Source organism: Trachurus japonicus, chromosome 23 (assembly GCF_045865225.1).
Source record: "Trachurus japonicus isolate A0001 chromosome 23, Traja_1.0".
Lineage (NCBI taxonomy): Eukaryota > Metazoa > Chordata > Actinopteri > Carangiformes > Carangidae > Trachurus > Trachurus japonicus.
Window position 1 is genome coordinate 12290856 of NC_140929.1, and position 26229 is coordinate 12317084.

Below are 26229 nucleotides of genomic sequence, written 5' to 3' on the forward strand. Positions count from 1 at the left end.
TTTGCAGATAAATATGTGCGTCGTTTTGATTTCTATTAAACCTTTGTCCACCCTGCAGTACATCTCCATGGTGCTGTAATTACAGGCATTTTTGCACATTTAGTACGCTCCACTAACAGGACACGTGGCATGCATGTTAGTGCAGTTATCCAGTGTGCATTTTCATGCAAAAATTGGAAATCAACAGGGTTGTTATTGTGTTATGCATCATGCCAGTTACTAGTCAAGCAAAGAAAAAGTGTGAGCAGAGGGATATTTACAGAACACCTTTATTGACAGAACTGCAACACAACATTCACACAGGTCTACTGTACAACATTGAAGTGGTCACCTTTTTAAATCTATGTCCAAAAGTAAAGAGTTGATTGTGTTAATAGAAAAAAGCAGGTTGTGACATCATGCACCAAGTAGTTTGTAATGCAGAACATAAATAAGAGGTATGGTAAAGAAGTGCAGGCAGATTCATGCATTTGTGGGAGGCATCAAAACATCTGGAAACATCAAGTCTTGCACTAACCTCTCTTTCCTAATTATAATCATACTTTGTTCAAAGTGCTGAATTATTTGGCATCAGCTTGAAATATACACTACCCCCAGATTTCTTTGTCTGCTTGTTAACAGGAAGAGAATAATATTGTGTACACATGAAGAATTGGATACAGAAATCACCATTTTGGCCACCAACATATTGAGTCATATACTATGTAATGGGTTTGGTTGTGAAGAATGATCAATTACTCTAAAAACAACAAATTTTTAACATAAAACCTGTTTTTCTAGACATGAAAAGATTTTATACTTCCTAAACTTGTGAAATTTCTCATTTCAGTTTGAAAGGCACTGCAGTATACGCTAATGTTTGTATAAGCCTGCTACTAAAGCGACTCCCTGTGACAAAACCAGACCATATGCCATCAACAGAGAGGGAGTAAACATCTTAACAGAATTAAGTCCTTTATTCGAATAAAAGCATTTTAAATTAAGTTTAAAGAGCACCAAATTCACAGTGATGTGTTGCATGGGTTGGTTTACAAATGAGGGCCGAGGGCAAACGGGATGAAATTATCTTAAACATACCTACCTGACATTAACCCTTATTGTTTTTTTGCAAATGCTTCTCCAGGCTAGGTTTCAACATAATAAACAGGAAGTTACAGGGGCCTCAGACATGAGCAAAACCAGCATTTAAAAATTTCTACACATGTGTTTTAGTCAATTTAGCACAAATAACATACACTACTCATGGCCATGTAAACCAAGATAAACTATAACTTAGTTTTGCTTTAACCCAGGCAGATCCTTGTTTACATTCAGATACAAAACATCTGGGAAAGACTTGGACATTTATGTCAACGTTTTGCAGTGATAACCTGACATAAAAGTCTAACTACTTTACTCAATCCTCTGGAAGTTGAAAACAAAATGGCTGCCTGAGGAGGGGGGGAAAATCACAGGAAAAAAAAGGTTAAAAATGTAAAATACTACTGAATGTCAACAGTGGTGAAATTTATATGTGAGATTTGTACTACACTGACTAAAAATGCACAGAAATACTGGCATGGTCCTTTAACAAAAACCACTCTGCCATTTTTCAGACTGACAACCTGCTTAAGAAATATATTTTAAAAAAACATAAATGCCTACAAATATGCAAGACAAAGTGTGCAAACAGCAATTTCAGGTGATGAGAATAACCCCCCCCAAAAAACAGATTTAGTCCTTCAAATAAATATACATGCATTCTTCCTTTACGCGGCATTCTTAAAAGTACTAGAGAAGGTGGATTTTTTAAAAAAACGGAGAGGAAAGGGGATGTCTTTGAAAACATGAGATGGCAAAAATAAATTATTTCCAGCGATCACAGTTTGGCTGATGAGAAGCATACTTAGCTTGACACAAAGGCATCATGTAAGGTGGTGATGGTGGAGAAGGGGGGGGGGGGGCATTGTAGTGGCGGCCTTGAATAAAATCCATAAAACATTCCACATTTATTTCCTTTATCATCACTGGAACTGCAAAAAAATGAAAGATCAAAAACAACGAAAAAAGGCATCCCATTGTTTTTGGTTTTAAGGCGGGGCTACGTCAGGTAGGAGGGGGCGGGGGGGGCGAGAGGGCGTTTTTTTCCCGAGAATTTTGCTGCGAATCGACTTCTGTGCTCTCCTCCCAGTCCGGCCCAGCCCATCTTATCCATTCCTCTGTCAGTCCGTCACTGTGCAGGTTTTTATTTCAAACGTTCAATGAGTTCCTGTGTGAGGCCCAGGTTGAGCAGCTGCATGGTGGGGAGTGAAGTCAGGTGGGGAAAAGACTGGAGGAGCTTCTCCCAGCATAGCTCCAGCAGGCTGGGCACTGCCAGCCAGATCTTAAACAGAGAGCCAGTTCTCTTGTTCTCATGGATATTCACCACACCACCATGGATGTACATGCAGCCAGCCTTGAGAGGGAGGAAGACATACACAGAGATTAGAACAGAAACCAACCTCTAAGCTTTTAAACTTACAAATCAGCAGATTCAGAATGACTGGAAAAGACAGTGTTATACTAACTGGAGTGACAGCAGCACAGTGGAAGTAGGCCGGCTCAGGCATCACCGCTGGTAGTTTACTCCACTGGAAAGTCTGCAGGTTGATCTTCCACAGATCGGCCAATATCAGCTCCCCGTTGTAGCCTCCACAGATAAATACATCTACAAGAGAGAGGGAGAAGAATGAATGAATGAATGATCAGATGCTACTTCACACTGAAGGTTTAGGATGTGTTATTATTAAGTAGGATTTTTTTTTTGTTGGCTGTGCAGCATTATTGAAAAACTCACCATTTCTTATTTGCACACAGCTATGGCATCTCCTTGGAGCAGGATACCCTGTGACAGGCAAAAAAATGTTGGTTTTTTTGGGGTTTTTTAAGAATTGGGTACACGAGACGAGACAATAAGCTGAATTAATAGTGAGGTGGAGGATACAGACCTATTTTATCATGAGGTTTAGTTGTAATCTCCTCCCAGGAGTTGGTCTCCAGATTGTACGCATGCACCTGATGAAAAACAGTGTATTTACCATGATGACTAAGTGGCTGTTTTCTGAGTTACGTCTCATTTCTTAAAAATATGGCAGGTATGAAACACTGTTGTGCCCGATTTAAGTTTCTTCAATCCTCTGCTTTTTCAGCCCCAAAATAGTAGCATGTGAAGACTGAAACAACTGCTACGTCACCTTTCCACTTAAGCATTTGTTGCACTATTGTAACCATCTTGTTATGTGCAAGCAAAGCAGTGTATGTCTAGTTATACTCAATCCTGGTGAAGCAGTACCTTGTCCAGAGGATAAGATGTCCAGGAGGTTCCCCCTCCCAGAATGTAGATCCTCTGCCCGTCATGTGCTATTTCATGCCTGTACCTGTGAAACACACCACAGTGAGCCACGTTGACAATGTGACAATTACAACAATTACAATGTGAAACGACTCCTAGCTTTGTCACAAGCGTGGCGGCGTACCGTTCTTCAGGCAGGTCATCAGGGGGGTTGTTGGGCTTGAGGTGGATCCACTCCCTGGTGGTCAGGTCCAGCCTGTGCAGGTCTGTGCTGTAGATGTACCCCGTAGTCCCTCCAAACACGTATAGGAAGCCGTTTATAATCACCATCGCCTGGTGGAGGAAAGATCATCACATTTCAGCCAGTTTAATGAAAATCCGACGACTGGATTTTGACACATTCTGATAAATAATATCCAATCTGTACAGTTGTTCAAGAAAGTGTCAAAAAAATCCCTGAGGCTACCTGTCCATAGATCCTGTTGGGCTTCTTCCCACGGCAGTTGAGCAGTGACCATCGCTTGTACTTCACGTTACAAACGTGAACGTCGTTGCCGTTGTTTTCACCAAAGGGGATCCCAGTGCCTCCGAACACCAGGAGGTTGTTGCCATGCAAAACAGCTGAAGAGACATAACGACATCTAATTAATTTCAAGGGTTTTAAAAATAAAACTGGATTTTCTTTTGTGTATATTACTGATGAGAAAATCCAGAGTGTCACAGCTCTTGTCAATCAAATGTATTTGTCTTTTTAATATTGTAAAACTGGATTTATTTTCTTTTGTGTATACTGTAGTACTGACCCCGGATAAGCGGAAGAAGATGGATGGATGGATATATTACTGATGAAGTTCAATGTATTTCAACAATCAGAGCAAAAAGAAAGCAGAATATTTAACCTGACATGGACGCCAGCTCGGTGGGCATGTAGCCTTCTGTTCGGATCTGCTGCCAGCAGCCTGTGGCAAAGTGGTACCTCCACAGCTCCCTGAACAGTGGGTAATCTTCATTGTCTGAGCCTCCGGACTCGTCGTAGTCGGGGTTGTATCCTCCAAACACATACAGGTTGGTGTTGTCTGCGACACAGCGGTGGCCACTGCGGGCAGGGGGATTACGATGACCTGGGGTGTCATAGCATAAGGAGAGGAGCATGTTAATAGAGGAACAGCTCTGAGAGTGAGCCGACAAGATAAACTCGCATCGCCTGCCACATGAAAAATGAGATGCAAATGCAAGTGAGTCAAAATACACAATGGATGGAGGTCGGCTGAAGACAAAAGACTATTTCTGGTTTGGTTTTACTATGACCGGGCACAACTCAGAACATTAGAGTGCAAAGTTGATGGCTAACCGTACATGACCTGACAGAAAGCAGGAAAACAACATACTCATTCACAGGGTTAACACTCGACTAGCAGCACAGTCACTCACGGGGCTGAGACATAAACACACACATCCATGGTCACAATTACAACAACGAGAACATCCCAAGTGACCATGCATGACTTTGAACTCCCTGTGAGAGAAGTGCAACATATAAAAATAATTTAATCCTGATATCTGCTGTGAGGTCAAACGCCTTATTTGAAAGTTGTCATTAAAATAAGTAAGTTAAACTGGTAGCTGGAGCAAAGTGTGTAAAGTGTGCCAGCTCTGAAATCAGGAACTGAGTTATGGCACATTACAGCTAGTGGTCGTATATATTTTTTACTATTTCCTTTACAATCAAACGGTGTATCTTCCTCATATACATACTGACTATGTAGTGCAGTCCCTATTAAATGACAGCCTGACACTAAAGCTAAAAATTGTTCAAATCAGACAGTTCTGTAGTTTAATTACAAAAAAAAAAAAATGAAACCCATGTTTCTTGTCATTTGGATTCTTCATTCACAACATTGTATGTGAGACTCACTGTTTTCCCTTCTGAGGAAAGCTATGGAAACAGCAGAAAATATAACATGACTGTTTGAAGCAGGTTTCCATCAGCAGGGTGACAGAATACAGAGCAAATTAAGTCTAATAATGGGCCTCTGTTTGATGGAGTAAAAATAGCACCGAGGCCTACCTACAACCCAGCTCTGATGTTTCAGCCAGCTAATGCATTTTTAATAATCAAGATTTTTTTTTTTTTTAATGGATTGTGAAAGCGGGCTTACAGAGCACAGGAATGTTGGAGTGACAAGACCAAACAGCCACGCTGACGCAAATCTAACACTTTGGCCGTCATCTGTAACACTACCGTCTCAAATACCTTTTCAAATAGTCACAGCAGACAACAATCACTGACTGTAACCAGGTGTTACTAAAGCTTTACATTATATAATCCCCTTGTGATATATAAGTGCTGAATGTCCAAAATGCTGACTTGAAATAGGAATTGCTGTAAGAGCACAAACTATAAGAAATAATTGCCTCTTTAGGCCATATATCTCTCTAACATCAGTCCCACCAATCTGTGACAAAACACAGAAGGTCTAGCCTCTGTTCTCTTTTTTTGGATTTGGAAGAAATGTCAGTGCTTTTAAAGGCAGGTGTAAAGCAAAAACATTAAGACATTATGTCAATGATAAATATCTGTCAACTGGGTCATATATCTTTGCAGCTTTATCAGTCAGAGTTACCAGAGCTGGACTGTGCACTGCACATTGCTGAGCCCCAGATGTAACTGACCTTTCTGAGTGTCAGACTACATGTGTGGTACACAAAAATAGAAAACTGAAAACAGACCAGAGCCGGCTGCGGGTCTGTGCTGTAGATTAGTAAATGAAGGAGTCAGGATGTAACCTGGATTTATACCAACATGGATCATCTCAACCATCCCTGTCTGAGACTGACTGCAGAGTGGAAACACAGCAAACACACACCTGCCCAGCCCTTGAACTGTTAGACAACGTGAACTTGCTCCTGAACACACTTAAAAGCCACCAATCATTGAAATGTCTGCCCTTGTCAAACCGCAACATTTATTTTCCTTACGCCATTCAAACACAATGATGTAATTTGCAGTCCTGTGAACCTCTTAAAAACCCAGCCTTAAAATTAGCTATCAAGGTGTTTTCAGGTCAGTAACACCTGCTAATCAGTGGTTGTGTGGTGTCAGCTCATATGCTTTAGTCGACCATGCAGCTAAAAAAACGGATTTTTTACAAAACACGTGAAGCAGATTGATTAACGATGTGATTTTTCTCGTGTTATAATGGATGTTAGCTAGCTGAGGTGCGCTTAAAAAATAAAAACAAGCAGAGCTACGAGATGTTGCTAGTTAGCTGAAACGTTGCGCTTAGCAATGTCACCAGGAAGGACGACACCTCCAGTCTTTTGGTGTTAAAATTAACACTGTGTATCAAGCAGTCGATGTCATTACCACGGTGTTTATCTGACTGGTAAAATGTGCCGACATTAAGGTAAAAAACCCATCGTTAGCATGTGTTGCTAATGTTGTTGACCGACCTGCTAACGTCTCACCGTGCGGCGGCCTGCCGGTCAGTTTCTTGAATTTATTGAGCTGTTCAGGACTGCGAGCACCTTCAGCGTCCGACATCGTTTCCTCCTTTACAATCCAGCCCTGAAGAACGTCACATCGAATAAAAACAACAACAGCATCTGCTAAAGTGCGGATAAAACATTATAAATCATCTCACATCTCAGTTTGAAACCATTCACAAATTCTACCCCCCGGCCCGTCAGACGCTCGGCCAATCAGAGGGCTTGTTATTGGGACGTGGCGTCACACAGAGATGGGCGGGACCGCGCGTGTCGTCCCCAAAACAACAACAGGTTTTTTTAGTTTTTTTTATGGACCGACTCCAAACCAAGTTTCATACACTTTTTTATTGATGGACTGGAAAACCAAAAGGCAAACAAAGACTATTTTGGTCAAATTTTTATCCTACATTTTTATTGATTATTTATTTTTATTTTAAATATTACCCCCGACTACAACTGTATTTCTGTATGTTATAACATGTTTGTTTTTTTTAGTTTTTAGTTTTTAGAAATCACAAACACTTTTTTTTCTAAATATATTTCAGTTAGCCTATATTTCCTATATTTTCTGTTCAATGATAAAACCATTTTTAAAATGAAATTATTTGTTTTTGAATTTCAAAAGAAGATGCCGGCGGCATTTCTTAACGAAATAATTAGGCTATGTTTCAAAACAATTGGTGTCTTTATTTATTTATTTATTTTATTTTATTTACTTCGGGTGACTAAGGTGTTCCTGCAGTTTCAGAACAGTGTTGTTTTTAGGACACTGCCGCCCAGCGACTTGGATGACAGGATAACATTTTGTTGTAGTAGGCTACAAAATGTAGGGCCACTGCGGACATAAAATTATATTATTTTTGGGTAGTTTTAATAAGTGTTTGTTAGTGCAATTTGTCCAACTTGCATTTGCATCTTCTTAAAAGTGAAGAAAATACCACACAGTATTTGCACAGCTTTAAGTTCGACACAAGGTGGCAGTATCTGCAAAGATTTTTCATCTTTCATTGAAAACTATGGATATGAATAAAACTGTTGACTTTACTGTTTTATGCGAAAAACTAATTGATTTAAGTTTTGTTTGTCAAAAGTGAACTATATGCCTCACATCTCTATTCATTTCAATCCAATATCTTATAGCCTATTAGGTGATGATGAGGGTAAATGTAATTAATCATCAGTCTTGACAGGATGTTTTTAAGAAAAAGAGTATTCTTAAAATAAATATTAGATTTGTTTCTTTTGTAAACCACATCAATATCATTATTTAGAAGTAGCATATTGAAATGGGTTACATTTGTGAGCACAGCACACATCACATGTCTCCAAAGGCTGCATCATAACAGGAAACGTCTGTGGTCAGTCTGTGAGTTTTTCACCAAGGAAAACAGTTCATTGTCACTGTTTGGACAGGTTTGAGCATGAACATGTTGTGGTTGTATGACAGAATTGTTACACCTGTCTGTCTGCTATTTAAGTGTCAACTAAGATAATGTGTGAGGAGCTGAGATAAGCCTAGGGTATAGTCTCTAGTAAAATACCTTCAGTCTTGAGAGTCAGGAGTGGGCAAAGCCCTGCATGGTCCTGTGAAAAAAATCACCCTTTACTAACATCTGAAAACATTCTTATAAATAACCAAATAAACACTGTCCCATATAAGATAATGGGGGCTTTTGTCAAAAATGATTTTAAAAAAATTCCCCAACTATGTGATTGATGAGAACCACCCTGACTCACATATCCTCCACGCACTGAGGCAGAGGCAGGTTTCAGTGATGATTCTGATTTGACACAAGGCACAAGGAACAAGTCCAAGGTTTGGCAACAGTAGAATTATACCAAAATTATGAAGATATAAGAAAATATCTTGGCCAAATCTTTATTAAATAAAAAAAATAAATCAACAATTGAATGAAAAATATTAAATGGAAAATAAAAATAATATTTGCCATTAACGTATGGTGACTTGTGGATCAGCTTTTATTTGGATGGTACCGGGCAAAACGTGTTTGATCCGACATCAAAGCAGCAGAAAACAAGTGGATATGAAATTTGTCACTGATCTTATGTAAAGGAGGTCTTATAAAGCAAAACAGTTGAAATACGCTGGAACCATTTCCAGTCCCTTCTTCCCTTGAGAAGCTAAATACACCATGACGTCGTACACTCTCTTGGCAGTACAAGCCTCTCTGTGTATACCACATACTATTTATTAAATACCACTACGTTTCTCACATCTAAATACTAGATACAGGGTTTTGATTAAAGGTATAAAGGGAGAAACCAGCAGGTTTAGACGTAAAGTCAAAAGTGCAAAATCCATGTTTAATAGAAGATTTTAATAATCAGTTCATAAAATATGTTGATATTCAGCCAACAGTACAAACATCAAACTTAAAGTTTGTATATATTTTTAAATTTTAAAAGTTTGAATTTGTTAACCCAAGCTATTCAATAGCCATGGTCCTGAAAACATTTGACGACAGTAAAACATTTTCTGTTGCTCGTAGGACATGTCATCACCACTGGCTCCTTGTTTTCATTCATAAGAGAAAAAAGGGAGTAGTAGTTACTTTTTTAGTTTGAAAGTCAAGAGATCTGTGTGATTGTAGAGTTTCAATAGAAGCCAGTGCTGATGTTTCCAACACACCAAAAAGTGCCAAAATGAAATGTTTACTCCTCATCATGAGTAAAGACTTGTGTTTAGCGACATCACTTAAAAAAATAATTCAGTTTGAAAGAATCCCCGGTGATATGTCAAAACAGCAGGGGGCATCGCTGGGTGTGAGGAATGTCAGTATTGGCTCAGCATTATTTGCACACATGTGTCTCCTGAGATAAATGTGCGTGTCTGTGTGTGTGTGTGTGTGTGTGTGTGTGTGTGTGTGTGTGTGTGTGTGTGTGTCAGGCCACACTCTGTCTGCTGCTGTCTCTGCTGTGCGTCGACCCTCCAGAACAGCGTTGTGAGAAGTCCAGAAAGATGCCGTCCTGCTCCGGCTCTGAGTCCAGAGACTCCAGGGCGTGGTCCATCATGATCTCCGGACTGGACGACGGGCTGGGACCGGAGCTCGTGTCCTGAGCCAACACCCTGGTGGCGGACGAGGGGGAGTCCCACACCTGTGTGTCCTCATGTGGGGAGGGCTCTGGGAGGATGCCTGGGGAGTGATGCTGTGGCTGAAGATGGGGACTTGTGCGGCTGTCTGCAACTCTGGGATGGGGGCTCTGGTTGGAGATCACAGTGTCTGAAGAAAAGATGGTAACAAATTTACAGTTAGCTTAATGAACAATAATGAAGCATGAATGAACAATAATTATTTCTCAATCTAAAGTTTGATTTTAAGGTTAGAAATTCACACATTTCATTTCATAACCTTTATTCAAACTCTGAGATATATTGAGGAGTAACCTCATTTACAATATAGCCGAGATGAAACACAAAACATATAAGGACAGAAGACAAGACATTTGAAACATACAAAAACATAACAAAATACCAGAATTTAAAGGTGACTATATAAATTGAAACATAGTTAAAAGCACGAGCAGTTAGAGGTAAAATAAGATGTAGTTATGGTTTTAAATTGTCCTATTGATAAAAGTGAGGTAAGTTTCAAATGATTTTGCAGAGTGCTCCAAGTTGTATATACATAAGCAATAACATTTGTTTTTCTAAAAAGAGAAAACTTTCTAATCTTTAATCTTGTTTTGTTTCCTACCTGAAAGAGCAGCAGATTCAGTGGAAGCCGGGGATTGGTTGGCGAGACTGGATGTGCTGGTGTTACTGGTGAGGTTGGTGGTGGACTCGACCACAGAGCTGCTCTCCTCCACGCAGGAAGTTATCTCAGAGACGGAGTGTCGTCTGATTCCCGTGCCGCCTCCGAGGGAAGCGTCCGCGTCATATTCCACCACGGGGGTCAGCATGGGGACGTTGTAACTTTTAGACCGTACCACTGGATTTTTGGCAGCGGGGGAGTTGCCTGGTTTGGAGGGCCAGGGGCGCTGCAAACGCTTTTCTAAAGAGAGTGAGGGGGAAATTAAATTCATTCGGATTACTTTATGGTTGAAAACAGGCCACAGAACGCCACGGGAAACCTCAAGTACAAGAGAACACGTAAACATGGAAAATGTGGAACTTTTAACATCTGGAAGCACACACATGTTCACACAAACACACACCTAATAGGCAGGAGGAACAGTGCAGATTGGAGGATCCATCTCTGGAGTACAAGCCATGAGTCCCAAGGTAGGGAGAGACCACCTTCTGGATGAGAGACTCCAGACGCAGGTAGTCGTCTGTGACACCTTTAGATTCATGGACACCCTGCATCAAACACACACACAAACACACACAAAAAGACACACACAAACACAATGTTTTATTATCCACTAATTGCTACTTGGTGCTACTTTGCTACTTGGCTGGTGGTAATGGAAACTTTAAAAACCATGAAAACATTGGTGGGAAGGAAGGAAGGGAGGAAGGGAGGGAGGAAGGAAGGAAGGAAGGAAGGAAGGAAGGAAGGAAGGAAGGAAGGAAGGAAGGAAGGAAGGAAGAAATAAAGAAAGAAAGAAAGAAAGAAAGAAAGAAAGAAAGAAAGAAAGAAAGAAAGAAATTTAGCTTTCTTTAACTGTATCATCCATACTCAAATGGTCTCAATCAAAGGTCTTGGAGAAAAAGTTTTCTGAATGTTAATATTGTTGTTGTGACAGCTGCTGATAACAGACACTATGCTTTTATAAAAACCCAGCCAGAGCCACATGAGTAAAATAGCCAAATCGTGATTCAATCTCTTGTATCAACTTGTATAAACATGGTGAGATAAGAAAAACAACACTGTTCAATTTAGATAAAGAGAGACAGACAAAACAAACTGATGTGACTTGGTCCAGTATCGACAGAATTCCAGTGTGGGAAGTGAACAATGGACGTAAACTTCATGATGAAACCCCACCACAAAGAATGTAAACTTTGCACTGTTATTTGTCATTCTAGGATCAAGCCTTACAAAGCTCCTCCGCACATCAAGAATGATGAGTCCACAACATCTGAGCGGAGCACACTGACTGAAAATGATGCACATCCTCAGTGTAAAGAAATATTTCGTTTCCTGTGTGGTAAAGGTGTGGAAAGTGTAAGGGTGTAAGAGTGCATGGAGCTAAATGACCTTCGGAGAAAGAGTTCTGCTACAGTAGCTCAATTCTGACTTTGGGTGTGGCTCAGTTTCAGGTTGAATGGAGAATTTCCCATGCTTTTCTGTCTATATGTCTCCGCTGCAGAAAGTAGATCTGAATCAGACAAGGTAATGATCAGTAATGCATGATGCTTGGAAATATAGCACGGATTGGGCCAGTGCTACAAACTGTCATCATCTAATAGTTCAAAAGTTGATCACGTAAGCTAACCGTCCCACAAACACAAACATCATGTTGTTTTTCTACCACATTATGATGAATGTAAATGTAATATGTTCTCTTGGTTCTGGTTCTGGTTTGGTCTCCATTGAATATCTGGTATTGATCAGAGCAGCTTTAAGGACATGGCCTTTGTTGGGGTCCAAGTTTTAGAATCACACAAAACCCTGCTATAAAAAGATAAGTGAAAGAAGACAGGAGACGGGGGAAGAGGGAAATGGTAGCGTGAGCTTTTACAGTATAATCACAACCATTTTTTGTAATAGAATAAAAGAGGCTGTTCTCTCAGTGGGGGGAGGCTTGTAACTTTGAACTCATCCAGCTTCTCTGTACAGTCACTCTGCATATGTGTAGCCCTCGTTGCCTTGGGTATTATTTATTGATGGTTCCTCTTGTTTCATGGGAGCAACATAATCGTTTTCACACTGTCACCAGGAAACACAGGCTTCACATTTTCTTTCATCTCGGCAGCAGAGCTGAAACCCACTGTGCATTTCATGTTTTTCAAGTAGATCACTTGCAAATAAATTACCCTCATAATCAAGATGCTGCTGTTTTATGAACTCGGAGCCAACAAAAAAAAAAAGACATTTGCAGTGTGAGAGGTTCAGGCTCTTTGTTTCTGTCTGGTTCTAGCCCCCATCTCCTGATGCTGCACTTCCTAGTTTCCTCATAAAACACTTGAAGAAGTTGGATTTTAAACTAATCCTCACATCGGTGTGATATGTCGCAGAATAACAAAGCAGAGATCAATCAACTTTCAATGCTCTGAATCATTAAGCCCTTGCATCAAAACCGCAGCACAGAAACAAACCACATAAATGGAGCAGACTTCAGTGAATTGGCGTCACAGCATACTAACAGAATGAAAGGGAAATTACTAACAGATGAAACAAGAAGTAGCAAACAGCCAACATCCAATGTTGAATTTAATCTCTCACAGACTTCTTTCTCAGCAGCCATGTCTGCTTTCACATCCCAAACTCTACCTGTTTTTCTCTTCCTCTTTCTCTTGGTTTTGTGACCATTGGAGATGAACAAAAAACTGAAAAACCAAAAGTGCACTGAAATACATATCTGTACACAGTGCACAGAACATGAAAGCAAATATAGCCTATCCTGTTTTCTATTTGTGTCTTTTTCTTCTTCTTTTTTTTTTTTACTCTGTTTGAGTCTGGGAGCAGCAGATTTGGGTCAATGAGTCTCCACAATGACGTCCAAGCTAACACAAACACACACAGAAACACACAGACTGACAGTTTACACACCCAGACACACTTGAGAGCACATTTAATCCACTTTACTCACTCCCTGACCCAAATCCTGCCTCTGACCAATACATTTCTAACTTTAAAGCAATATACTGAGTTTTTGGAAGATTGGCTTACAGGTTAAATGTTAGGTGTCCACACCATAATCATCCTTTAATCTTTGATTGGTTGGACCACAGCTCAATAAACTATAGAGGCTGCCGCTTAACTTGTAATCCTTCAGGAGCCGAAGGTTGCTAAAAATCTTACACAGAAAACAAACTGATGATGAATGTGCTTTTGCTAAACAAGTTTCTACATAACCTGCTTCCTTTGCATAATAAATGGAAGCTTTTTCTGCCTTTTAATGTTGTGATTTTTGTCTCTGAGGTTCAATGAAAAGTAATTTTATCAGACTCTCAAAAATAAAAGAACATAAAACTGTAGCGCATGGTAATCCATTTCGGTGTGCACTTTTATTGTAAGATTTGTGTTAGTTAACTTTGTTTTACATTTGCCTATAAGTTTTCTTTACACCAGTATAATTGCACTTCATCTTGATCAGCAATTCAAACTAAGGATGCTGTGGTTATTTGATGTTCTCTTTTTCATGTCCCTTTTCTTCTTTTCTTCTGTACTCAGAAACAAAACTTTCTGTTATCTTCTCAGAAATGGAGCACTGTGGCACTGTGTGGCAGTGGTTACAAAACTATTATTTCTACTTTTGACACAAGTTATGAGCACTTCAATAAAAAAATGTGATTCTCTCTTTTGAATTATCTTTTGCGCACTGCTAAAACTGCACAGCATTAACTTATACAGTTGAAAAATATCATGAATGTACCCTTCAACAGTGAAATACAGATCAAATAATGGATAATAGAGCTTTTTTTTTTTAATTTTGAGAAATAAGCAGCGTCTTTACCTGAAAACCAAATACTGTGGTAGTACGAAAAGCAGAAAAACACCACAGTTAAATGACAAGTAAACAACTCCTTCTGTTCCCACAGGAAATGAAGGTAATGGACAATTTACTGTGTGCAGCTGTGCGTCACGACACAGTGGATGAGTAACTAAACCAAATAAAACTAGTTCAGTTATATATGTGTATAATTATGTGAAATTATCCACAGGGGACATATAAAGGTCTCTGTGGCCATTACTTTATGAACAAGACTCTCTGCTTCATTATGAATCTACGTATAACAATGAACACATTAGCTAATGAGGTCTGATAAGCTCTGTTCATAACTGACTTGCTGCTGTTCTTGTGCGGATGCTGCAGTTTTAATGACAGCGTAAAAAAACATGGGTAATTCACACAAGCAAACATCAACACAAACATCTCCTCAGGCGCACACATGCGCACACGCACACACACACACACACACACACACACACACATATAGACAGTGCAGAGGGTACAGAGTGGTCATGGGAAGACTGTGCTCTGTGTTCACACTGAGATTACTTCCTGTGAGATCCCTGTGCAGAAAAATAACCTCAACCTCTTTCCCCATCTGTTGTCAGTTATCCTCTTCCTTCACCCCACATCAGTCATGAATATCTGTCTGACAGTGTGTGTGTGGATGATGCAACAAGAGAGGCTTTGTGTGTGTGTGTGTGTGTGTGTGTGTGTGTGTGTACCTGTAGTATTAGCAGCATCTGTATGATAGAAGGAGGAACTCTGGCTCGGGGTCGAGCGAGAGCCTCGTCCAGTTTCAGGTTCAGGGTGATGATGTTCCTGAAGTGGAGCAGAGCCAGCTGACGCACTGACGGCTCCTTTCCCTGAAACACACACACACACACGTCAATAACAGAGTTGTGTGAGGAGAACTTTCATGTGTGAGTGTGTAAATTAGGTGTGTGTACCTGTACAGGGTAGAAAATGGCCTGCAGCATGGACAGGACATCACAGAAGAAGAAATCCCACGTGTCAGCCAGAGAGTCCAACAACTTCTGACCTATTTGACACAATTAGAAAATGATAGAGTGCAGCAACAAGACTTTTATGCACTGTTAGAGGAAGAGATTTAAGTCTACTCTATATTTGTGTGGCTGTCTGTCTCATACAGATACACACACGTGATGCCACACCCTGTCACACCCTGTGTAAACTGCCCTGTATACCTTGAAATGTCTGTGTGCTTCTCTGCAATGGAAACTGTAAACGACTGTAATATCAAAGATGACTTGAAAAAGAGAGTGCTCATTGGGCTTTATCAGTTACTGAGATAATCTAACACAATAAAAGCATTTGTACCGGTAGTACTGTACTGCTCACTCATCTTCTGTGATATTTCAGATTAGATTCAGATTATCAGATCCTGCATTGAGCTGTGTGATTGATTCATTATTTGACAGAAACAGGAATGGGGGATAAATCCCTGAATGACATTAGGTCCACGGGTCACTCTGGTCCTGAGAATGAACTACAGCACTGCTGATTGAGCCAAAACAAAGAGTCTGTGAGTCACTGTGGTTTCTCTTGTCTCTTATATCTCTTCTCACTGACTCAATGTTGTGCGATTGACGTAAAGCCTCACTTCCTGTGAGTGAAAATGTGTGTTTTATAATTTCGGAGGTACTTCAAATGAAGGTCACACATTCACCACAAAAGACAGAGCAAAATAATTTTCGTGCTGGTTGTTCTCATCTATTCAAGTTGTCTCTTTCACTATGATTGTGTGTCTATGTGCATACAGGTGTGCACTGCAGAAAAAGGTGTGATGATGGAGAGATTAAGCCCTATCTGTTCTCACTGTACAAACTAGGTAGTTAAATGGTTAACTCTGCATCTGAGATTTTGGTCAATTATTATTTCTGCCTACTTTGAGATAAGATGTCTGAGCGTTCATGTCTGAGTTTCCCTGAAATGAATCATTCCCAGGAATGTTCCAAATCAAAGCATCAGAAATCTGAAGCTCAGGATTCAACAACAGACCTTTTCTACCCCTTCAGATGTTATAATCAACTTTCAGACACTTCCTTCAAAGCAATGTAGCAAAACAAGCAATATGGGCGTTTAACCTCTGAAAATGTGTTTATTTATGTTCATATTTATGAGAATAACTCCTTAACCTCCTAGCTTTATATTTGCACAAAATTATCTTTCAATATAAATATACTACTATTATATGTGTGTGTTAATGTGTACCTTCATAGAAGCGGATCTTGTCTCGTAGTATGACCATGCCTTTAGTGAGCAGCTGGTTCTGAAGGTACTCAGTAAAGAAGGAGCCCAGCTCTGTCTTCAGCAGCTGTCTGCAAAAAAAAAAAAAAAAAAACTGCTTATGAGTGTACACATATGCAGCGTCTGGCAAATCCCCACATACACACATAAACCATCACTGACACATCCAAGGGCTGAACATGAAGCAGAAGTAATGAGACTGTGTGCGCAGGCTGCAGTGTTTAAACTGCAGCAGACTCAGGAAATGAAAAAAGATGTTCGCACTGAAAACAAAGGCTAGGCAAACATCTGAAGCCTTCAGCAACAGGATTTTACACTGATTGCCAGTTAACAAAAACATAGAGTACAGATTTGTATGACAGCTCGGCTGCTGTTATTACAGCGGGGGGAAAAGTTGACCCTTCAATCTGCGTGGCACACAAAGCAACACTGAGCAAACAGAACATAATTGGAGGCATAAAATTTTAATTTAACAAAATGTCTCTTATTAGATACGGAACACATCATGATTACTGCTGTGTGAAGATGTATTCACTCATCCATTGCAAGTATTGTGTGTGCATGTACTTGCATGTCTCATATAGTTTGTAATATTTACTGTACACAATTGCAGTCCTGCGTCCACAGCCCACAGCTACACTGTATTTAAACACTAAACACACAGCAGTGACCCCTGTGTAACCCCAACCTGTCACGTCCCCTCTTAAGGTGTTTCTTATTCACTGGACAGCACATAGTCAGGAACACATTACCTATGGTGCAGATGAGAATGATGCCACAATAATAACTGTTAAATGTGTTAATGTTTCAGTGGTGGCTAAATTTAGCATGCTGAAGCTGCCATTGTGTGTATACAGGAGAAAGAGTGTTTGTGCCTGCAGGAAATCTTCAGCTACAGTGAAATTACAGAACAAAACACTATAATTTAGTCATACATCCTAAAATACAAACCAGCTCGAGCTAAAAATTCAGCGCGCTCGTGTGAAAGTCGGCAAGAGAGGAAGAAAAACAGACAAATAAAAAACAGATGGATGAAGAGACGCGGCACTAACCTGACACCTTCATTCAGAGTGTAGAGTTCATTTTCTCCCAGATCCTTCCTCTGGAAAACGGAAATCACTGCATTGTGGATGCTGCAAAAAAAAAAAAAAAAACACAGGGAAGCATGTATGGTTAATTTTATATTTACAAAGACTTACTAAATATGCTGTGGGATCAGGCAAAATTAAAAATGAAAATTATAAAGTTTAGAAAACTAAAAGTATAAACTGGAGCTATAATAACAACTTGAGTGTGCATTTGTTCTGATGTCATGATGTTTGGCGGCAGTTATCTGCTGATACAATTTGGAGTCACCAACATTTGAGCAGCTTTGACCCTGATCCTGACGTTTTTTAAAACAAGGCTCAAGGCTCGCACGCACGCATATGTGAGTACAAATAACACAGAAGATAAACCCCACATAAGTAAGTACAGTAGAAAAGAAAGCAAACCATTTAAAAAAATCAAAATCAAAAAACAAAATCTAAAGTCTAAACAAAGGAGAAAAAACAGCAAAAAAAACAAAACAGAGGTGTGAAATATAAAACTTCAGAGAGGGCATGAACTCATCTCACTGTAGGATTCGGCCCAGCTCATGTGGTTAATGCAGCCTTACATCCACACAGCAAACAGAGAGAGAGCTCTTGCTTTCCACTCTGAGCTGTATAGTTTCAAATAAAGCTGAAAAACCATAAAAATAACCAGAGAAAAGAGAGAGAAGAGCCGGGGAGAAAAGAATCTATGAGGCAGAATGATATAAAAAAAAAGTGGAGTGAAAGATGGATGGAGGTAAAGAGAGATGGTGATGGACCCTGAGGGGAGCGAGACAGAAAGAGTTGATGCTTATGTGCGTGCATGTGCGTTAAGGTTCCTATTCATAGCATGAATAATGGCAGCGATGCAGCTTTCTTCTGGTGATGTTTGTTCCAACATGACATCGCCAGTGAAAAAGACACGGACCCCCCATTAAAAAACATGTGTGTAAAAATAAGCATGAGAGCTTGGGAGCATTTTCACATTCATAAAGTAAATCTCCACGGCTGACACTTCACACTTTGTGGGAATAAACATGTCAATCTGGCTCCAACACCAACACCGACCTGTTCCAGGTGGCGTTGGCCCCGGCCCTCCTCTGCTGGGTCCCTTTGTCCTTGCTGCACTCCTCCGTCAGCCCCCCAGCTGTTCCTCCCTTCTCCCCTCCTCCTCCTGCAGGGCTCTTCGCCTGAGAGAGGTCGGTCAGACTGGAGGACGAGCTGCTGCCCAACCTTAGTTTGCTGTGGAGACTCCTCGAAATCCAAAAGGAAGAAAGAGAGAATAGAAACGATAACCAAAGAGCAATCACAATATGGAACAACACGTGGAGGTTAAAGCTGTATGTTTTCAAAAGCTTGGGGTGAAAACACTTTGATTTCTATTTTAAAATCATTTTCCATATAATTTATTGGATTGAGGAGTGACTTATTGAGGTTTTAAACAAGCTGGTGTACGACACTGCTGTGGAAACATCCAGTAGTGAGACAGGTGCACTCAGGAGAACTATATGGGGCTATATCAACCTGAAGGAGGAGAGAGACAGATTGAAGAGGAAGAGGAAGGATGATGTAAAAGGGTGGGGTGAAGGGAAGTGTGGAAAAAAAAGCAGAAAGCGGAGCGAGGAAGAGAGATTGACGGAGCAGAGACACGACAAAGACAAGAAAGAAGTGAGAGGAGAGGAGAAGCGTAAAAAAGAGGCACGAGAGGAGGGAAGATGCCATAAATATTCAGACAACTTCCAAACCACAAGTCAGTCAGTCAGTCAGTCAGTCAGTCAGTCAGTCAGTCAGTCCCGGGAAATGAAAGAAATATCAACAGTGTTTTTTCAGTGTGGGGCTGAGATGATGCTGTTTCTGTCTCAAAATAAACTAAATTCATTGAATTTTGGGATTGTAATCACATGGATGTTGTAGAAAATTGTAGAATTTAACTTTTTCAAAAGAATCAGTGATAGATTTGATTTTGTGTATCACGGTCAGAATGAGATTTCAGAAAGTTGAGGGCAACAGTCAGCCACGGGTCAAGTTAAGGTGCGCTACAAGGGAATACACACACACACACACACACACACACACACCATACATCTCAATATGCACCCTCATAAGTGCAGAAGAACAAACATGCTCGGGGGTAAACAGGAAATCGAGCGATGGAAAATGAAACTAGTGTAAAACTGCTAAATATGCCATACTGTAAATGTGTTTTCAGTAAGTGAGATAACATAATATCGTCTGCAACGACTTTGATAACACCAGTGAACCCTTACCAAGCAAATAAAAATAGTTCCCAGCTATTTAAAGATGAGGTTTGGTATTTACTTTGTTTACTGAGATAGAAATTTGAATCTATTTTGAAGTTTTGAGCTATTATTGGCTACTAAAAAGATGTTTGAACAGCACACATTACCACATTGTCATGACAATAATACACAGCTTAAAGGTTTTTGAATTATACGAGCACTATGTATTTTGTATATGTGCACTATAGACAACTACTATGTATTTTGCACATACAGGTAAGCATACAGTGAATGTGCACAATAGAAAACAGCTGTTGTCTCTACAGTTCAACGCATGAAAATGAATTTATAAAAGAAAATTGAGCAAAAGATGAAAACACACAACACCCCCTCTCAAACACACAAACTCTTTTACATGATGTACTTACTCAAGTAACTGAAAAGGTACCACATATCCCCACTCCATGAGTGTGTGTCACACTGATCTGAGCAGGTGGATGAAGGAGAGGATAAAGACACTGGAGGAGAACAAGTGTCTTTGTCCTCCAGGTCTCTGTTTCACTTTTTCACGTGCTCCTTCTCTCTTCTCTCCTTTCTTGAATTCCTCTACCTTTCTACTCTTCCCTTCCTTCTTCTCACCCACTCTACCTCTCTTTCTCCTTCTCCCTTTGCCAGTCTGTGCCAGTCGGTGGCCATGTGACCCTGTGAGCTCCTGTGCCAGGCGAACAAAGGAACCCTTTGAGGTTCAAGAGCTGCCAAATGGGAGGGGAAGGATTTAAAGGTGACACACATTTCACTTCCTTTCTCCTCTGTGTTTCTCTGTGTGGGGCCCAAGACAGATAGAAGCTGTATTTAAGCTGCTGACCTCAATCACCGATCACTGTTCATTATTCCTTTATTTATACTATAGATTCAGTTTGGTTTTACTGCCATCTGCACTGGAATTATTTGCTTTTCCTCTTGGATTTCAGTACATTTAATTATCCATGCCCGATGAACACTGCTCACATGGATGGAATTAACTGAAGTGAACTTAACTGAATTTGGACATAAAAAGCAAAAGAGAGGAAGAAGTGGAAGGAGAGAAAGTTCGGATGAGAAAAAAGAGGGGATGGAAAATCGTGGGCATGTAAAAGAATATGGCAGGGAGGAGGAGAGACAGTGTGTGTATGTGTGTGTGTTGTAGGTCCGTCTGTCAACCTGGATCTTAGTTCAACTCCACATAAATAGGTCAGTGTGAGAAACAGGAGCCCTGGGCTCAGTCACACACACGGGGAGACACACTCTCACACATACACACAGAGTCAGACACGCGCGCACACCGCTCATGTCAAAGTGAGAGTGTTTCCAAATTCTCTCAGAAAAGAAGGTGCAATGTTGTACCTCATGCCACTGGATCTACTGACAATTCGGTCAGTCACTTGTGAAAAATAGATGAAAACAGAAGCAGAACATGAAGGGACTTGAAATAAACTGTAGGGTTGCAAAAAGTATCTAGAGGCAGCCCCCCTGCTGATGAAAAAAACTATTTATTTCTGGATTTGAATGAGTTAAAGGATGTGGATTTAACCCAGAAGTTAGATACTTTTTGTTTTTGGCTCAGAAACAACGGGAAGAGTTGAGAGAGAAAAGGCTGTGGTCTAATTACTAAACAAAGGAGGATAAGGGGGATGTTTGCATGAATGAAAGAATGAATGAGGTCATTCAGGAATGTGTGTCTATGTGTGTGTGTTTCACTTTCATCCATCTTTGTCCTTCCCAAAGGACTGGGACAAAGAGAGAAAAGGAAAAAGGAATAAGTATTGGAACTGCAGAGAAACTCCTGCATGAATGAGACCTGGTGGTTGCAGTGTGTGTGTGTGTGTGTGTGTGTGTGTGTGTGTCCTTACCTCCTGAATGAGCCCTCTCGTTCCATGTTAGTCTTGACAGACAGCTGCAAAACTAGTGACCGTCCAGTACTTGCCACCAACCAAACCAAGCAGCATCTGAAAGCGAGAACCAACAGAATGACTGGTCTGGTTGAGAGCATCCTGTGACTGTCATCAGGTCTCATCATGTCAGAAACAAACTTTCACTTCTGGAACCCAGGAAACAAACAAGCGAAGCTAAATACAAATAATGGACATGATTGATTTTCCAGACTGAACAGATGTTTTTTCTCTTACGTACAATAGAAATGCCTGGTGCAGTTTTCATAAACTGTTTGGTTTTACCTGCTTCGGGGTCCTAGTTCTTTTAACATCGTCAGTGAAAAAAAAGAAGCACTTTTCAATTAAGAAATGTCTACTGTGGAAAATCACTGGAATTTTTTTTTTTTTTCTTCCGGAAAACAGGCCTCGGTTAATTTTGACTAACCTGGAGAAAATCAACATGCTATTTTCTTCACTTGGAAGGTCTTGCAGAAAAAGCCAGAGAACAGCGTAAAGGTGAAACCACAAACATCCACCTGATTATTGTCCTATTTTTGCATATAGGTTAACGCCTGAAACAGCTCTCATGCATCGGCTGCTGATCATGTACCGTGTTTTTCTATGTCTGCGGTTGAGTTTTGCAAAATTAAAAAAAATGTCATTTGTAAAAGATTTCGCAGTTAAAACCTGCAGCTCACTCTGGTTTTATTAGGCTGCTATGAATAGGATCTGAACTTTGTCAACTTTGGCTGATCTCAGTCATTGTATCAAAAAAGACACTGGCAGCAGAACTGCACAGAGATAACCTTGTGGATCTGACCCTGGGGTGAATGGTGTTAAAAACAATACAGCATTTTCACCAGGATTGTTTCAGCGATGGAAAACATGAGACCTTGTCATAACTTGACGGATTCTTTAATAGCAACGTGTGTAATGGCTTCAAAAACTTAAAATATAAGATGCTGGGATATGTCAGTGCTCTATAAAAGTTGCAGTTAAATTACAGTCTTCAGACAGATGCAGTCGACTCACTCGAGACAGACAAACAGGTGTCTAGTCTACTCACCGTCTGGCTAACAAGACAGTATTCTAATCAAATTACAGCAAAGTGGTTGAGAAAGACATCTGATCCTACCACAACCTCAAATGCCCCCACATGCACATTCGCTCTGTCTCACATGCACACACACACATACACACACCGACAGAATGAAACACTATATATGAGGCAGGTTTGTGGTACAGGGCCAAATGGGGTAAGGCTGATGCTTCCTCATGACCTATATCCTGACCAGGGCATTTTTGCTCCTTGTTTTTCTTGCTCCACAGTCGTGTATAATCACTGGTGAAATATGCAACATTAACATGTCTGTGAATTACAGTGATAGTTTTAGATTACTGATTACTGAGCAAAGCAATCACCGAAACTGCTTAATTATCACTATCAGGGCAATCCTCATCGTCTGTTTAAATTAAAATAGTGTTGTGTGTGTTTGGCTGCTCTGCCTGTAATGACTCTCCAGTCGTTCAGACTGTACTTCCTGGAAATTGTATTTGTCGCTATGCAATATAAACCATGATCTAATGCAGTCTGGCGGCTGCAGTAAATAGACGTTAACCAGTCCATCCATTCTATTCATGTGCATTTCTCTTACCTTGTTTTCTTTGTAAAGCACTTTGGACACCACAAATGTGCTCCTGACATAGATTTACTTGATCTGACAACGTGAAAATAACTTGGACCTTCTATTTGCAGCAAGCCTCCGAGCCACAGAAACAAGTCAAGGTGAACCTGCTCAGACAGGCTCATCTGAGACCACTTCCACTTTTTAAAGTTTGTGCATGGTAATATTACAGTCGTAACTCTGGATCTGTGGACGTCTCTGGCTCTCTGTGGCTCTGGTAAATCATACCTTGGCCCTGCAGCACATGCTTACTTAGTGTCTTTCTTAAACCTGCTTGCTTCAGGGCTCTTAAACAGTATGGATTATAGATTTGGGAATTTGAATGATTCTAATTCAGGCACCTGACAGATCTTCATTAGCAGATAACTCACACTGTTTTTTCTTCTTTAAAAAAAAAAACTAAAAAAAACCTGACTTTACTGATCACACAACCTCCTCCTCCTCCCACCTCTCTCTGAGCAAAAGACAGTTTATATTGTAAGTAGATATCAGGGACTCCACTCTTGAAAATTAACACCCATAATTTGCTTCAAGTGGTGGAAAGCACACACACACGCACACACACGTACACACCATTCTGCAGACTGGCAGCAGGACAGGGAAATAACCACCCTGCAACAGACAAGTGCTAAAGTAAATGTCTTTTTGTGTCTTTGTAGCAGGTTTGTCTGCTTCACCAGCCTCACTGGCAGAAAACCAAACCACAGGCTGGAGGTCCTGCTGTAAAGAAGAAAAAAACACAAACCACTGGTGTGTGTGCGTGCGTGTGCGTGTGTTAACCCTGCCCTGACAAACACTCTGCAATGCACTATAAATCAGAGGACTGTAATTAGCTAGCTCCATCAATAACACTTAGTAGGAGAAAAAAAATCTCACATTTCTTCATATCCTGCTATTAAAATGTTGATTTGTGTAAATTTAAAAAGTTAATTTTAGGAATTAAGTGCAATTTTTACTTTTTTTTATTGTCGTTCTCCATCATTATAAAACGACAACGTTTTTATCTGAACTTTGGAGCTCGAGCTGATTGTATTATACTCACTTTTTCAGGCAGGAGACTTCCTCGCGCCGCTTTAAATCATGTCCTGTGTTTATAAATCACTCAGTGGGACTGAGATATGTCTCGTGCTGCCGTGAAGACTCGCGGGAAGCGGGTGGGGGTCTTCACGCGGAGCTGAAACAGTCCACCGTCGTCAACGCAGGCGGCGGCGGCGGCGCGTGAAGGCTGAGCTCTGCTGCGCACGTTCTCTCCAGAGAAGATGTGATCTGCCCGCGAGCTGTCAGCGCAGTCAGGACTGTCCGCGAGCGTCACACAGCAGAGAGAGAGAGAGAGAGAGAGAGAGAGAGAGAGAGAGAGAGAGAGAGAGAGAGAGGAAATGTGTGTGAGAGAGGGTTCGACGGCGGCGGTGTTATGTGTGTAGTGTGTGGGTGTGTGTTTGTGTGTATGTGAACATGAGGCTTTGTATAGGGGTCGATGGGTGAGAAATGTAGTCTATGGGAAGTCTTTGTGGTTGTCATGTGTGTTTGTGTTGAGTTTGTGATAATGAGGAGAATAAAGATCATGTCTGCTACTTCTGGACTCAGTGGACTCCTCCATGTACATCCATTATCTGAAGAATCAACAGGTTGCACATGCAGAAGTTTGAAGGCAATAACAAGAAAGAAAGTGTTTCTGCCACATAGTAAAGCTCAGGAAGTCAACTATTATAATATTAGCCACCCTAACCCTACCCTACTTCTTAATGTTACAATTGTGCAATATAATAAATAATAAAAACCAATACTAGTAGGTTTTCCTCACAAAATCGGGATGGTTCAGACAGGAGTAATCTGAAACTAATAATAGCTTCAATTTTAACCTCTCAAACCTAAGGACATTTACCCATCTATACTTATATGACACCTAATTCTAGGGATGAAAACCACATTTAAGCACATTTTCTTTAGTACTGTAATACAATGTGTACTTGAACTTAAATCAAGTATTAGTTGTATTAGTATTAGCATTACTATTATATTATATAAAGGGGTAGTACGAGATTTAGATAGGTTGCCATGGGGGGAGTATGATAAAAAATAAAGACACATAACTCTGCCTGTGAATTAGCATGTTATTTTATTTTGTGAAATGATTTGTTACTGCACTGGGACTTATAGGCAACAATCAAACACAAAGCACCATCACTTCCAATTGGGTTTGGATCAAATCAACACAGTAGTGAAACTTGGATTATGGCTAGGATTTTTCCAGTGCACAGTAAAGAAGCTGCATGTGTTCAAAGGTCATTCAGGAAAGTCTTTAAGATTCATCCTTCGGGTATCATGAATGTTTGTATAAACTTTAATGGCAGTTCATCCAGTATTTGTTGAGATATTTCAGTCCAGACCAAAAGCGGTGGATTTACAAAAAGGAAGGAGAGAGAGAGAGGAGGCTGAATTCAAACTCCTGCCTGGACTTGGTGGTGTTTTAGTGCAGAGCAGAAGCGGCTTTGTAAGCTGGTTGAAAACATTGGGAGTCTTTGTTGGTAGCAGATTGGACTCGCATCATGTTTAATTCATAGTGAAATAATACACAGTCAGAACACTACATCAGCAGCAGCCCACTGAAAACACTGGAACTTACAGAGTGCTTTTACTGCCCAGGCCACTCAGCAGCAGCTCCATAGG

General features: G+C 40.4%; 2 protein-coding genes across 6 annotated transcripts; both read right to left on the reverse strand.

Moving 5' to 3' along the window:
• Positions 1–253: 253 nt before the first annotated feature.
• klhdc10 (kelch domain containing 10) lies at positions 254–7014 on the reverse strand. 2 transcript variants are annotated; one of them, XM_085768988.1, is made up of 9 exons: positions 6779–7014; positions 4210–4431; positions 3777–3931; positions 3495–3643; positions 3311–3395; positions 2967–3033; positions 2816–2863; positions 2547–2686; positions 254–2434 (listed from the first exon to the last, which is right to left on the reverse strand). In XM_085768988.1, exons 1-9 carry the CDS (start codon positions 6852–6854, stop codon positions 2225–2227), a joined length of 1152 nt encoding a protein of 383 aa, XP_085625114.1. In that variant the 5' UTR covers positions 6855–7014; the 3' UTR covers positions 254–2224. The 2 variants fall into 2 exon arrangements, with proteins under 2 accessions (XP_085625114.1, XP_085625113.1); XM_085768987.1 differs by having other exon boundaries at positions 6764–7014.
• A 2089-nt stretch (positions 7015–9103) lies between these two features.
• LOC146962619 (proline-rich protein 5-like) lies at positions 9104–24859 on the reverse strand. 4 transcript variants are annotated; one of them, XM_085769226.1, is made up of 10 exons: positions 24605–24859; positions 21857–21952; positions 18796–18978; positions 17707–17787; positions 16619–16725; positions 15334–15425; positions 15109–15249; positions 10976–11120; positions 10516–10812; positions 9104–10041 (listed from the first exon to the last, which is right to left on the reverse strand). In XM_085769226.1, exons 2-10 carry the CDS (start codon positions 21880–21882, stop codon positions 9704–9706), a joined length of 1410 nt encoding a protein of 469 aa, XP_085625352.1. In that variant the 5' UTR covers positions 21883–21952; positions 24605–24859; the 3' UTR covers positions 9104–9703. The 4 variants fall into 4 exon arrangements, with proteins under 4 accessions (XP_085625352.1, XP_085625351.1, XP_085625349.1 ...); XM_085769225.1 differs by having other exon boundaries at positions 18796–18981; XM_085769223.1 differs by lacking the exons at positions 21857–21952; positions 24605–24859 and adding an exon at positions 20396–20603 and having other exon boundaries at positions 18796–18981.
• Between the last annotated feature and the right edge of the window lie 1370 nt (positions 24860–26229).

Coding starts and splice junctions, on each gene's coding strand:
- LOC146962619 (XM_085769223.1), bottom strand. CDS start 20,433: ATGGAGTGGGGATATGTGGTACCTTTTCAGTTACTTGA. Junction 18,982..20,395: donor GTACCTTTTCAGTTACTTGA/GTAAGTACATCA, acceptor TTGGATTTCGAG/GAGTCTCCACAGCAAACTAA. Junction 15,250..15,333: donor CCATTTTCTACCCTGTACAG/GTACACACACCT, acceptor TGTGTGTTTCAG/GGAAAGGAGCCGTCAGTGCG.
- klhdc10 (XM_085768987.1), bottom strand. CDS start 6,854: ATGTCGGACGCTGAAGGTGCTCGCAGTCCTGAACAGCTCAATAAATTC. Junction 3,396..3,494: donor GATGACCTGCCTGAAGAACG/GTACGCCGCCAC, acceptor TGTGTTTCACAG/GTACAGGCATGAAATAGCAC. Junction 2,435..2,546: donor ACTGTGCTGCTGTCACTCCA/GTTAGTATAACA, acceptor CTCCCTCTCAAG/GCTGGCTGCATGTACATCCA.